Source organism: Petromyzon marinus, chromosome 50 (assembly GCF_048934315.1).
Source record: "Petromyzon marinus isolate PM22_M1 ecotype Great Lakes invasive population chromosome 50, UKy_Petmar_22M1.pri1.0, whole genome shotgun sequence".
Taxonomy (NCBI): Eukaryota; Metazoa; Chordata; class Hyperoartia; order Petromyzontiformes; family Petromyzontidae; genus Petromyzon; species Petromyzon marinus.
Window position 1 is genome coordinate 1 of NC_133716.1, and position 14,571 is coordinate 14,571.

The 14,571-nt window shown below is 55.0% G+C and overlaps 1 protein-coding gene across 1 annotated transcript in view; it reads left to right on the top strand.

Moving 5' to 3' along the window:
• The first annotated feature begins 713 nt into the window (after positions 1 to 713).
• The window catches only part of ADAMTSL2 (ADAMTS like 2), a 78,254-nt gene continuing 64,396 nt past the window's right edge, over positions 714 to 14,571 (top strand). Inside the window, exons 1-3 of the mRNA XM_076074715.1 lie at positions 714 to 2,201; positions 3,502 to 3,653; positions 11,263 to 11,335. Coding sequence (XP_075930830.1) covers positions 2,112 to 2,201; positions 3,502 to 3,653; positions 11,263 to 11,335 — 315 coding nt within the window. The 5' untranslated portion in view covers positions 714 to 2,111. The remainder of the gene's footprint in view (positions 2,202 to 3,501; positions 3,654 to 11,262; positions 11,336 to 14,571) is intronic.

Consider the following 14,571-nt stretch of genomic DNA (forward strand, 5'->3'; position numbering starts at 1 on the left):
AAATCCCATTCAGAGCCAACATCCATTACCAATGTCTCAACTGGTGCTGGACTTCTCCAAGGTGGGATCAGCCTTAAATGAGTACCAGCACGTCCCCCAACAGTCTATTACAGGCTACACGGATCTTTGTTGATGTGAATCTGTGTGCGCGCCTATGTGTATATTTGCCCTTACATCAGTAGGCGATTATTTAAACCCATCATGGGCGTCACTTAGGTCGACTTAGCCTGAATAATAATTACCCTGTATGTATGTTGAACTTCTTTCGCACCGTACATAGCCAAACGTGCCAATCGGAGGCGCGGGGGACGGACAACCAAACGAAACGCAACCACAAGCAGTTTGTACAGAAATTAGTTTTCAATCTCGATGATGTATGAGTGCACAGAGCTCAAGTGGTGCTGTGTGTAAGCATCAGCGCTGGGGGCGGGGGGGGCAGAGCAGGCCGGGCGGGGTGCTGGCCACACCAGCCCGCCCTGTGCCCACGGGAGGCTGCGATCCAGAGGGGACCACGGGTTCAAGCCCACCTCCCGGAGCGACAGTGGGGGGCGACCGTGCGAGTCTCCCCCACTCCCCAGCGCCGCGGGGGCCCACCCAGCCGTCCACATGGGTCACGCCGCACTGACACGTGTCGTGGTGGGGGGGAGGGGAGAGAGGAGTGGTGGTGGTGGCGGGAGAGGGGGTCGCCCAACTTCTTCTGAGACGTTTACTCAGCGTGGAAGAGGAGACCAAAAACACCCTCGCTCGAGCGGCAAGACCCTTCCGCCAGCAGCGGCGTGAGCGAGGCCGCCGCTGCGGGGCTGCGCCTTTACCGCTCAGCCCGCGAGGCGACGGCGGCACGCGCCAATCGGTGCACCTACACCGGTGACCCACCGGCTCGCCATTGTGAAAGCGGTTACCGGTTATGGAAAACGGTCAACCAGTTGTCGTTCAATTACCCCCCCACCCCCGCCGTGTAAGTAACAAACAGCTCAACGCGTGCCGCCACCACAGTCAGCGCAATGAACCCCGCGATGAACCTCGCGATGAACCACGCGATGAACCTCGCGATGAACCACGCGATGAACCACGCGATGAACCCCGCGATGAACCACGCGATGAACCACGTGATGAACCCCGCCGATGAACCCCGCGATGAATCACGCGATGAACCCCGCGATGAACCCCGCGATGAACCCCGCGATGAACCCCGCGATGAACCACGCGATGAACCCCGCGATGAACCACGCGATGAACCCCGCGATGAACCCCGCGATGAACCCCGCGATGAACCCCGCGATGAACCCCGCGATGAACCCCGCGATGAACCCCGCGATGAACCCCGCGATGAACCACGTGATGAACCCCGTGATGAACCCCGCTCACGGCCAACGCCGGCGACGATTATTTGAACCGGCCCTGGGGTCTCCCCTTGGTCGACTCAGCCATAAATGAGTACCTGGTGCGGTGTGTAAACGTCGGCGTTGACAGACACCACAGGTGAACCGGCACGGTGCTGACCACCGACCCCCGTTGTGTGCCACGCCGGATTTCAGTGGCGAGTCTGTGCGCAGGAGGCGGTCGCTAACGGCACTTGCCCCCACAGTCTGTCCAAGGCTACACGGCGGATCTTTGTCTATTTCTTTGATTTTCGCCGAACGGTTCCGTTGTTATGAGGTGGCGCTCGTTACGCACACAAAGTGCTCGCCGCAGATGAACCACGACACCTCGCTGATCTCGTCAAGGAACACGAACCATCATCACGCAAACTCCTCCGGTGGTCATTCTCGAAAAAGCGGCGTTTTGGCTGCTGCCATCGCACAAAGGCTGTGGTCACCGCATCGCGCGGTGTTTTCAGATGCGCTTCTGCGGCCGTCTGGAACGCTCTTCCCTTCCGGTATTAGGAAGCCACTGGAGCTGTGCACTTTGAAATCGTCTAGGTTGACAAACTAATTTCTCTAGAACTGCTTTTTGTGTTCAGTCCGTTGACTTTCCCCCGGACCTGCGATTAGCACGGTTGTCTGCGTACGGTGCGAAAGAAGTTGAGCGTACGCACCGTGCGATGTGCCACATGGAGGCTTAATGAGGAACCTTTGTCCCTTCTGCTGCTGCTGCTGCTGTTAGAATCCGGCATGGGGCTTCTCACCGGCTCCGGAGTCCTCCTCCTGGGCCTCCTGCTGCACGGCGTTCACGCCGACGGGCTCGGAGGACTCAAACTGCCGGTCGGTGCCTCATCTCGACCACCATTCACGATAACGGCGACGTATGTGTTTGTGTTCCACGTTGACGGTGAGCGTCGATTCGTTCTTGGTGGCGCCCGCCTCTTCCCTCCGCCTGGACGTCTCGGAGCGCTGTCGCCCGCGACGCTCCACAGCGCCGCCGACGCGAGGTGCGTCGCCGCACGCTCGTAGGGGCACCCCCAGTGGCAGCTGTCCCTGGGTGGCGCAGGGTGACCGATAACGTCGCCTGCAAAGTGGGGATTAGTCTGCCAGTTAGGTGGGGGGGATAGTTGCTGCGTGCCGTAATTTTCAGTGTGATCATTTTTCAAATTTGGTAAATTTGTGGGATCTACAAAGTCCACTTTGTGGAGCAGACGGCGTGTTGTTGTTGTTTTTTTACGGTGAACACACGCGTCATTAATAACCAGGGCGCTCCACCAGATTCGGAACGCGAACCTCTGCAACAGGCGGCGATCACGCCACCACCGTGCCACGTCACTGCCGCCGACGATGATGACGATGACGACGAAGTTAGAAATGCCTCTGCTGTGTCTGCTCCCACGGGTTACTGCTGATGATGAAGACATTGATGATGATGATGACGACGGTGATGGTGACATGAAAATGTTGCTTCTGCTGCTGCTGCAATTGATGATGATGGTGACCTCAATAAGCTGCTGATGCAGTTTGCCTGCCATGTGATGAACTTTGCTCTCAGATGGCACAGCGGGTGGGTGAGTGATGCCCTTCACTGTGTGTGGACCAGAGGGTCACTTGAATGGATTTCAGAGGTAGCTCTGTGATATCCACTTCCCTGTGCCATTCTCCTTTGCGAGAGATCAGAACGGAAACTTTGTCTCGTGACACAATCGGGATACAATTTGGGGAAAATAACAAAAGTTATTCCATGCTGCTGCTTAAATTGATGACGGTGATTCTGATGACAGTGATAATTATTAATTATGGCACAATTTTGCAAATACAGCAGTGGTCCGGTCATCTGTGGTCCAGTTATTCATGGTCCGGTTATCCGTGGGCTCGATATCTGTGGTCAGGTTATCCATGATACGGTAATCAGTGGCCCGGTTTTCTGTGGTCCCGTTATCTGTGGCCCGGTTATCTGTGGTCCGGTTATCCGTCGTCCGGTTATCCGGCGTTGGCAAAGCATGGATCACTCTTCGGCTATCCGGCCGCTGCCCAATTCCAGTACGTACGCGTGTGTGCGTGTGTGCACGTTGAACTTGTTTTTGGCACCGTCCGTAGCCAAGCGCTCTAACCGGGAGGTGCGTCCTCGTTCCGGCAGGAGGGAGACGACAGCTCTCCGTCCAGGACACAGCTGGAGGCGATGGCGCAGTGGTGGGGCGAGTGGAGCACGTGGGTGGGCTGCTCGCGGACGTGCGGAGGAGGCATCATGTCCCAGGAACGCCATTGCCTGCAGCAGCGACTCGGCGGAGGGTAAATAACGCCAACTATCGAGCGAAAAACTAATTTTCTTTTTGACCACGGAAGGCCCACACTGAGCTGTGTAGTTATTTTTTTTTCAGAAGCCACCGGGGCTACACAAATGATAGCTCGAGGAAGCGGCTTTTCATCGCGTGGACATTGATGGCAGCCAAGTACTCTGAACGTGTGATGTTGTTTGTGAATGGGGTGGAGAGACACCGCAAACTCCAAATATACCTGCATCAAGGTCGGGATCGACACCACGACTCCCTGTATAGCAGGCAAGGCACTAAACGTCTCGCCACTGTGGCGAGATGTGATGTTCATCGAGTAGTGCGAATGGAAATAAAACATTCCCGATGTTTTATTTTTCAACAACCGCCAATGTTGGGCAAAGCTGAGCAATTAGTTTGCACTTGCACAGAACCCTGCAGTTGTATACGACTAGGCCATCGTGTGCCACTGGCCCAGCCAAATATCCTCGGCTCTAAATAACCGACACACACACTCGCCTGCCTTTTAAAAGTCGTTCAGAAAGTTTCATAAATGATTGCCGGTCGAATCTTTGGTGGACCCAGTTCTGCCCAGCACAACAATAAACAACACACATACTCGTACACTTACATACACACACACGTACACACTTACACGCACACTGGGCAGGTCTTGCCAAAGCACACACTTTCTTATTGAGGCTGATAAATACACACAAGACAAAGATCCCCCATGTAGACTTAGCAGACTCTTGGGGCAAGTGCTGTTCTCGAGCAGCACCTATTAGGGCCGGCACGGCACGCGGATGATGGGGGTGGGTAGCCGGGTGGCCGACACCACGCCTGGCCACCTTTGCCTCCCTAGTGCCGATGATTACACACAGCACCAGGTGCTCATTCGACGCCCAGGATAGTTTCAGGTTATCATCACTACTAGTGTTGGCCGTGAGCGGGAATCGAACTCCAGTTGCCGGGTTAGTAGCGCGGGACGTGAACCACTACACTGCCGCTCCCCCACAGCAATAAACACACACGTACACACTTACACACACACACGTACACACTTACACACACACGTACACACTTACACACACGTACACACTTGTACACGTACACACTCACACACGTACACACACTTACACACGTACACACACACACACGTACACACACACGTACAAACACACACGTACACACTTACACACACACACGTACACACACACACACCTACACACACACGTACACACACACACGTACACACCTACACACACGTACACACCTACACACACACACACGTACACACCTACACACACACACGTACACACCTACACACACACACGTACACACCTACACACACACACACGTACACACCTACACACACACACGTACACACTTACACACACACACGTACACACTTACACACACACACGTACACACTTACACACACACACGTACACACTTACACACACACACGTACACACTTACACACACACACTTACACACACACACGTACACACACCTACACACACACAGACACACGTACACACCTACACACACACACGTACACACACACACACACGTACACACTTACACACACACGTAGACACTTACACACTTACACACACACGTACGTGCCTTACAAGGAAATAAACCAGAAGTATGGAAGGAAGAAAAGCTTCTTGAGGGAATTCAACAGCCAATACTTAATGACCAGTTCCTGCATATTTGGTGGACAGACTAATAAAATAGCAAGGGCTCTTACTACATTTTATTTCAATGTTTGAATGTTACATTACAGTCTGTGAGCGGTACCGCGCGAGCAGAAAGCTTTTTTGGTGTCGGCTGGGCTAAAATAGAGAGGCCTTCGTGTGCTTTGAGTCCTTTATTAGGACGGGCTGCTGATTTATACACGTGTGTGAGCAACATCAATTTTTATTAGGACGGGCTGCTGATTTATACACGTGTGTGAGCAACATCAATTTTCGGGACTAGATTTTCAGAAACCGATGATGTGCGTTCGTATTTCTCTCCCTCCTCTATCCTCTTGAAGGACGTTTCTTGCCCTTGACCCGCACCACCGATTTGCACGATTGGCTACGTAACGGCGCGAAAGAAGTGCATGCGTGCAGACAGACCTTGAACTTCTTTCGCACCGTACGTAGCCAACGGCGCTAATCGGGGGTGCGGGGCTAAGGACAACAAACACTGAAAGCAGTTCTAAAGACGTGAGTGTTTAATCTAGATTTAAAAGTACACGGGAGGTTCATGGAGAAACACAAAGGCAAAGTGGTATTTGTTTCGTCAGATTCATTATTGATTCCATTCAAGGCGCAGTGCAGTCAATTGAAACCTTCTTTGTAGAGAGAATGGAGAAGCGAACAGGGCGTATGCTCTGTCAGGCTTGAATACCACTCTGCCAACTTACGTCTCGCACTTCCTTGTGATCAGCTTCACGCGATGTAGTTTATAATCATTCGTTTATTGTCATCATCAACACAAAAAAGACAAAAAATTCCCCCGTACGGCGTTAACAGGCTATGGGGGCAAGTGCTGTTAGCGAGCACCTACGAAGGCCGGCACGAGGGGGTGGGTGGCCAGCACCACGCCCGACCGCCTTTGTCTCGCGAGTGGCGATGTTTACACACCGCGTCGGGTACTCATTTGAGGCTGAGTCGACCTACGGGAGGCCCAGGACCGGTTCAGACAATCGTCACCGGTGTTGGCCGTGGGCGGGAATCGAACTCGGGTGGCCGGGTTCGTCGCGCAGCGTAGCGCTGACCACCACCACACGACCGCTCCAGGTGCTTCCTCCCACATATGAACACTCATTAATTGGCTGAGAACATCTCAATATATAGAGGTGCCGGCTCACCGCCTGGCGGCTGCCTTTCCTGCTTATCCGTGATTCCGCCTCGCACCTCCGAGTTGTTCTGCCTCTTGAGCGGCTACTGCGCACTAGAAGTGGTGATCGGTGTTCGATTCCCGTCCATGGATAACGTCAGTGGCACGTGGCATCTGAACTCATCCTGCTCCTCAGGTAGGCTGAGTGCCTGGTGAACCCGGGGTATTCGGTCTTACGCGACTGCCTGGTCTAAAGTGCGTGAACACCGGCAACGAGGAGGGCGGTCGTGCTTCTGGCCCCACAGTTTCCCCATGTGCTGTATTGCTGAGCCCAATAGGCGCTCGCCAACTGCCGCTTAGGGCCGCCTCCTTACCGTGCTTGAGCCCCGGTAGAACCCAGGAAATTGGCGTCGGCGCGTCGGGCGGCCGGCGTTTGGTTCCGTGCCGAGGTCTGGCCACTGCTGTGCCTCTGTTGGGCTCCACGGCCGTAAGCTTTGGCACGGCAGGCAGAGTGCCGACCGCAAAACGCGTCTGGGTCTCGTCCCCTCGGGGTGGGAAAAGGTGGCAGCCCTGACTGCGCTCGCTTCAACCGCGTAAATGAGGCTACAACATCCGGGATCATTTTGTTTTTACCCTTTGCGGGCGCACCGTGCCATTTTGGGCATTCCTCCTCGTGAAACGTGCACGCCGGGCGCGTTCTCGGGGACGCAATCGAGCGATCGCTGAGTCGCAATCAAAACTCCGCACTGAAATCACGAGGAGCGGCGGCGGCGGCGAGGGGGTTTCGTGTTTCATCAACATCACGACTCGCATCTCCCCGACAAACAGTCAAAACATATCCTTGTCAGATTTGGGCGTAGTCTATACATTGTCCCCGTGCGGTAACACAATGACGATTGCTGTGTTACGAACTCGGGATCTTGGCGTGTCTGTAATAACGCGCCCCCCCCCCCGTTCAAGGTCACCAGGCGGGGATGTGAAGTGTGACCCGTGTCCTTCGCGAATGTATGCACGACGTCGCATGCATGCACGTTGAACTTATTTCGCACCGTACGGGGCCAACTGCGCTAAACTATAAAATGTAACTAATTTTTATGTTACCAGGTAAGGTCCACCGAGCCACGTAGCTCTTTTCCAGAAGCCACCTGGACATCACAAATGGTAGCTCGATGAAGTGGTTTATCACGTGGTAATGAAGTGGTTTATCACGTGGTAACGAAGTGGCTTGTCACGTGGTAATGTATAGCGGCCAAATGCTCTAAACGCGTGACGTTTGATTCTAAATTTCACGGCAAAACCGGAGCATCCAGAGAAAAATATACATGACCACGGGGAGAGAGGAGACACGCAAACTCCAAATATACAGCAGCAGGCGTCAGGGTCGGGATCGTAACCCACGATCTCCTGTATACCAAGCGAAGGAGTTAACATCTCGAGTTAACCTGGCCAGGTTGCTGGGTTCAGAGCGCAGTGCGCTAACCACTGCACCACCACTCCACGCAGTTGCATCACTCTGTACGCACCTACACAAAAACACCGTGACGCTGAAGGAAGATGTTTCGTTGTAATCCCACGAGGCACATTGCGCGCAGCGTCACGCGGTCAACGCGCGTCAGCCGCGTCTGCGCGTGTTCACGCCAGCTCATTCGTCAGCCGCCGCAGTGAACTCAAACGGATGTGCGCTCACAGACACGCGCGTCCCAACTGCGTGCGTGCGTACGCATCCACCAGCTCGCGTTGCTGTGCGTGCGGTGGGGTTACGGAAACCCCTGCAGCCCTGGGGAGGCGGGGGGCTTGGCTAACGAGACCCCAAGAAAAAAGACAGGGATCCTCCCGTATGTAATACATGTGCCTATGTTGAACTTCTTTCGCACCTTACGCAGCCAACCGTGCTCATCGGAGGTGTGGGGAACGACACAAATAAGCCTCAACAGACTGTTGAGTCTTCTTGTTTTTTTTATTATTTAAGGCCCTTTTATAACATATGCTACAGGCCCCACACTAGCCTAATCCGGCACTGTAAACACCTGCTGTTTTATTACCAGAAAGGGCAAAAGCTCCTCTTATTTCTCAGAGAGTGAACATCGTCAAGAGTGCGGTGGAGCTGCGTTTGTCCACGATGATGTTTTGTGTGTGTGGGGGGTAGGGGGGTGCACGTCCCGGATCCGGTCTTTAACCTGCCCAGCGGCCGTTGGGAGCCGTTCGCTCCAGAAGAGAAGCAACCGCCCAGCTCCCAGAGTGCAGCTGCACAACCTGCAACGGGACAACGTGCACTGGATTACAGCGCCGCATTGGCGGAAAAAGAAAAACGGATCCCGTGTCGTCGCGGAATGGAATCGTGACCCGATCCACGGGAGGAGACGGACAGGACAGTCCGGCTACATTAGCAAGATAATTCCTAGTTAACAAGATAATTCCTAGTTAACAAGATAATTCCTAGTTAACAAGATAATTCCTAGTTAACAAGATAATTCATAGTTAACAAGATAATTCCTAGTTAACAAGATAATTCCTAGTTAACAAGATAATTCCTAGTTAACAAGATTATACCTAGTTACCAGGATTATTCATAATTATCAAGATGCTGCTCGACACCAGCCACCCGTGTTTTGATTTCTGTCAATGTACACCACCAGATACAGCTGCCATTAAAACCTGGCCAGGGCCTCCCTTAGGTCAACTCAGCCTTAAATTATGAAGAAAAAAATGCTGCCTAGTCCGATGTCATCATAAACATCGGCGCACTGCGGAGGTCAAGACGCCCGAGTGAGCACGATGCCGCCCCTTTGCGTGCATGCCGTCTTTAAATAAAATATAATGGGGCATCCCTGCAAGTGCTTGCGCATGCCCCTGCTGGTGGAATGGCTGCCAATAGAGGCCGCTCCAGAGAACCCCTCTCATAATAAGGTGGTTGGCCTACTCTGGTGGTTGGCCTACTTATAATAAGGTGGTTGGCCTACTCTGGTGGTTGGCCTACTCATAATAAGGTGGTTGGCCTACTCTGGTGGTTGGCCTACTTATAATAAGGTGGTTGGCCTACTCTGGTGGTTGGCCTACTCATAATAAGGTGGTTGGCCTACTCTGGTGGTTGGCCTACTTATAATAAGGTGGTTGGCCTACTCTGGTGGTTGGCCTACTCATAATAAGGTGGTTGGCCTACTCTGGTGGTTGGCCTACTCATAATAAGGTGGTTGGCCTACTCTGGTGGTTGGTCTACTTATAATAAGGTGGTTGGCCTACTCTGGTGGTTGGCCTACTTATAATAAGGTGGTTGGCCTACTCTGGTGGTTGGCCTACTTATAATAAGGTGGTTGGCCTACTCTGGTGGTTGGCCTACTTACAATAAGGTGGTTGGCCTACTCTGGTGGTTGGCCTACTTATAATAAGGTGGTTGGCCTACTCTGGTGGTTGGCCTACTTATAATAAGGTGGTTGGCCTACTCTGGTGGTTGGCCTACTTATAATAAGGTGGTTGGCCTACTCTGGTGGTTGGCCTACTTATAATAAGGTGGTTGGCCTACTCTGGAAGACGTGGGATTATCCACCACCCTTTAACCCCCACCGCTCGCGGAGCTGCTAATAGACTAAGCGTGTGGAACCCATTCTCACCGCGGGGTGGTCAGAGGGCCCAGTGGCTGCAGGATTGAAGAAACTTGCGCCATCGAACCGGCCAACTCTGGATTGCAAGTCCAGTGTGCTAACCATCACAGCACAACAGCATCACCCATAGGTTGACTCAGACTAAAATGATAACTTATTCCAATGGCGTCATGAGCATCAGCAGAATCATAGAATATGTATTTATACTGGAGGAATCCGATGAGCTGTACAGCTCTTTTTCACATATGTCCAGTGGGGGCAGGTCAGAACGTTACAACAACAAACAGTACAAACCACGGCAGGAGTGACAAAGTGTAGGAAAGGTAAACACATCACTGGAAAACACTACGGAAACTTAAACAACATTTGCCTTAATCAGGTAAGGCCCACTGAGCTATCAGCTTCCTTTTCAGAATCCACCTGGCCACGAATGACAGCTCAACGAAGTGGCTCATCACGTGGACATTTATCGCAGACAAATACTCAAAAAACACTCTAAACGCACCTTCCTGAGCCCAGTGTGCTAACACGTTACAGCACAGCAGCATCACCCCTAGGTTAACTCAGCCTAAAACGATGACCTATTCCCATGGCATCACGAGCATCGGCACTGGTTAGGTAACGATGGGCACGGTGCTGGACAGAACAGCCCCTGGTCCGCGTGCCTGCCCAGCATTCAGAGGTCCTCGCTGAACAAAGCTGCGTGGAGCGAGCAGTCGGGTCTTCATCTGTGCGGCGTGCGCTTCAATTTGTCTCGACTGTGTCCCCGTCCTGTCGTTCGGCTAGGGTTGCCACCCGGCCAAGTTTGACCCGGTCACACTCTGGGAAATTGGGCACGCGTTGTGTTGGCGTGACCTGTACCCACATCTGCTGCATTGTGTTTGTGAACATTAATTCACGGTTACTTTTTTTGGTGGGGGGGGGGGGGAAGGGGGGGGGGTGTTAGGTCACGTAATGATCTTGCCAAATGTACTCGCGGGACAATTGCACAGTTTCGATTGTCGAGCTGAGTGGCCGCTGGGAAACGTGGCCAGGTTTGGTCCACAGCGGAGAAGGTGGCAGCCCTAGCTCCAGCCCCCTGCTTGCTTGGCGTGCGCGCGTTCAGATCCGACGCGGTTTTTAGTTTTTTTACTTTTTGTTTTGCTGCCTGTGCTGGGTAAAAGTTTAAAGTGATCCCCTGTTTCCTGGCAGGCGTCTGCTCGCCTTGGGAGCCAATAACTTATGCACGGGACCGTCACGCCGATACCAACTGTGCAATCCGCAGGTAGTTGTCAACGACGCACGCACACGTGAACGCACACTCACGCGAACATGCACACTCACACGAACACGCACACTCACGCGTGAACGCACACTCACACGAACACGCACACTCACGCGAACACGCACACTCACGTGAACACACACACTCACGTGAACACGCACACTCACGCAAACACGCACACTCACACGAACACGCACACTCACGCGTGAACGCACACTCACGTGAACACGCACACTCACGCGAACACGCACACTCACGCGAACACGCACACTCACGCGAACACGCACACTCACGTGAACACGCACACTCACGTGAACACGCACACTCACGCGTGAACGCACACGAACACGCACACTCACACGAACACGCACACTCACGCGTGAACGCACACTCACGCGAACACGCACACTCACGCGAACACGCACACTCACGCGAACACGCACACTCACGTGAACACGCACACTCACACGAACACGCACACTCACGCGTGAACGCACACTCACACGAACACGCACACTCACGCGAACACGCACACTCACGTGAACACGCACACTCACGTGAACACGCACACTCACAGGAACACTCACACTCACGCGTGAACGCACACTCACGCGAACACGCACACTCACACGTGAACGCACGCGAACATGCACACTCACGCGAACATGAACACTCACGCGAACACGCACACTCACGCGAACACTCACGCGAACACTCACGCGTGAACGCACACTCACGTGAACACGTACACTCACGTGAACACTCACGCGTGAACGCACACTCACGTGAACACGCACACTCACGTCCACCAACCTTACACGTCTCGGTAAATTGGTGAAAGGCGCAGCCCTGGAATTTCCTGCTCACGCCACCGCTGGCGGGAGGTCCTCAACCAATAGACTCAAGATTGCCCCTCCTTCTCATTGGTTCTCAACCGGGGGTACGTGGAGACCCTGGGGGGGTACGTGGAGACCCTGGGGGGGTACGTGGAGACCCTGGGGGGGTACGTGGAGACCCTGGGGGGGGGTACGTGGAGACCCTGGGGGGGGTACGTGGAGACCCGGGGGGGTACGTGGAGACCCTGGGGGGGGTACGTGGAGACCCTGGGGGGGGGTACGTGGAGACCCAGGGGGGGGTACGTGGGGACCCTGGGGGGTACGTGGAGACCCTGGGGGGGGGTACGTGGAGACCCTGGGGGGGGTACGTGGAGACCCTGGGGGGGGTACGTGGAGACCCTGGGGGGGTACGTGGAGACCCTGGGGGGGGGGGGTACGTGGAGACCCTGGGGGGGTACGTGGAGACCCTGGGGGGGGTACGTGGAGACCCTGGGGGGGTACGTGGAGACCCTGGGGGGGGGGTACGTGGAGACCCTGGGGGGGGGTACGTGGAGACCCTGGGGGGGGTACGTGGAGACCCGGGGGGGTACGTGGAGACCCTGGGGGGGGTACGTGGAGACCCTGGGGGGGGGTACGTGGAGACCCAGGGGGGGGTACGTGGGGACCCTGGGGGGTACGTGGAGACCCTGGGGGGGGGTACGTGGAGACCCTGGGGGGGGTACGTGGAGACCCTGGGGGGGGTACGTGGAGACCCTGGGGGGGTACGTGGAGACCCTGGGGGGGGGGTACGTGGAGACCCTGGGGGGGTACGTGGAGACCCTGGGGGGGGTACGTGGAGACCCTGGGGGGGTACGTGGAGACCCTGGGGGGGGGGGTACGTGGAGACCCTGGGGGGGGTACGTGGAGACCCTGGGGGGGGGTACGTGGAGACCCTGGGGGGGTACGTGGGGACCCTGGGGGGGGGTACGTGGGGACCCTGGGGGGGGGTACGTGGGGACCCTGGGAGGGGGGGGTACCGTGACTCGCTCGTCACCGCGTGCTTCAGGCCGTGAGGTCCCCTGCGTGGGACCGGCTCCGATGGGCTCTGGGCCTGCCTCTGTGTGCTGCTGTTTTGTTGTTGTTGTTGCGGGTTTTGTGAGAGGCTTCGCTTTTGTTTTGTTTGATTTTAATCAACAGCCCAGGGCTTTAGACACCGACTGTTTAAAGGCCTGGTTTAAAAACGATAGTTTTATTTTTTTACGGTCAGATCGTGCGATAACTTTTTAAGTACGAGCTGAAAATCGTGCGCTTACTGTTAGTCCATTCGGATGCATACAGCTCGTTAACAGCGATGCCCTTTGATCAAAATAATAACAAAATGCCCCTTTCACGTTGAGACCAACGCAGGTTGCTTACACCCCGCCGCCGCCGCCGCCGCCGCGTGAGTGCGCACGAGGAACTCCTCCTGCAGGCGGAATTTGAAATCGAGTCCGAGGCTTTACGGGCCGGGGTCACCGTGGCTCTGGTCACGGGGGCTAGGCCACTGGCCCCTGCACCTCTCAAATTCCCGGGTTAAATCCCCCGGTCATCCGGCGAGATTTTCTTTTTTTAAAAAGGAAAGACGCCGACAAAAATGCGGAGCAAAAAAAACACAAATCCATCCGCGTCATCGTCTTGCGAGCGCCGTCACGGCGGTGTAAGGGTCAGCGACGCGACCCAGAGGTCACCGCAAGGTTACATTCGATCTACCGGCGCGGCGGTTGAAACAACGTGTGCGAGATTCTCAAATCGTCCCCCTGGCCTCTGTCCATCCAGCGGTGTAAATGGATGTCACCGCAATTCACTGAGTGTCAGGTTGCACGTGGTGGGGTGAAGTGTGGGTACTCCAGCGTGGAAGAGTAGCGAAGACGAAGGTCTCGAGATAGAGCAAAAGTCTCCACTAGAGCTGCCCTCTAGTGGAGACTTTTACTGGTAGGAACCTCCTGGCTACACCAGCCCACAGGGGATTATTGTGTCCGTCCGTCGTGCATACAAAAACGGGAGGGTTGGGGCTGGGTGGAGAGGGGAGGGTGGGGAGGGGCTGGGTGGGGAGGGGCTGGGTGGGGAGGGTGGGGAGGGGCTGGGTGAGGCGAGTGGGGCTGGGTGGGGGGTGGGAGGGGTGGGGCTGGGTGGGTTGGGGCTGGTCACCCCGTGGTGCCCTTATAAAACTCAACGTTTAACCTACTCACGCCGGCTTGTGCCCGCCCTCACAGTCGGGCATATTGTGCGGAATACACCACGTGGTGCCGCTGTTGACCCTGGCCATTGACCGAGCAACCCAACGTCCCTACCAGCTCCCTCCGCAGGAGAATGTGTTACACGAGCAAGCACTCTCAGAGCTTCGCCATCTGCACTCGATAAGTGCAATCGTTCACATGCATT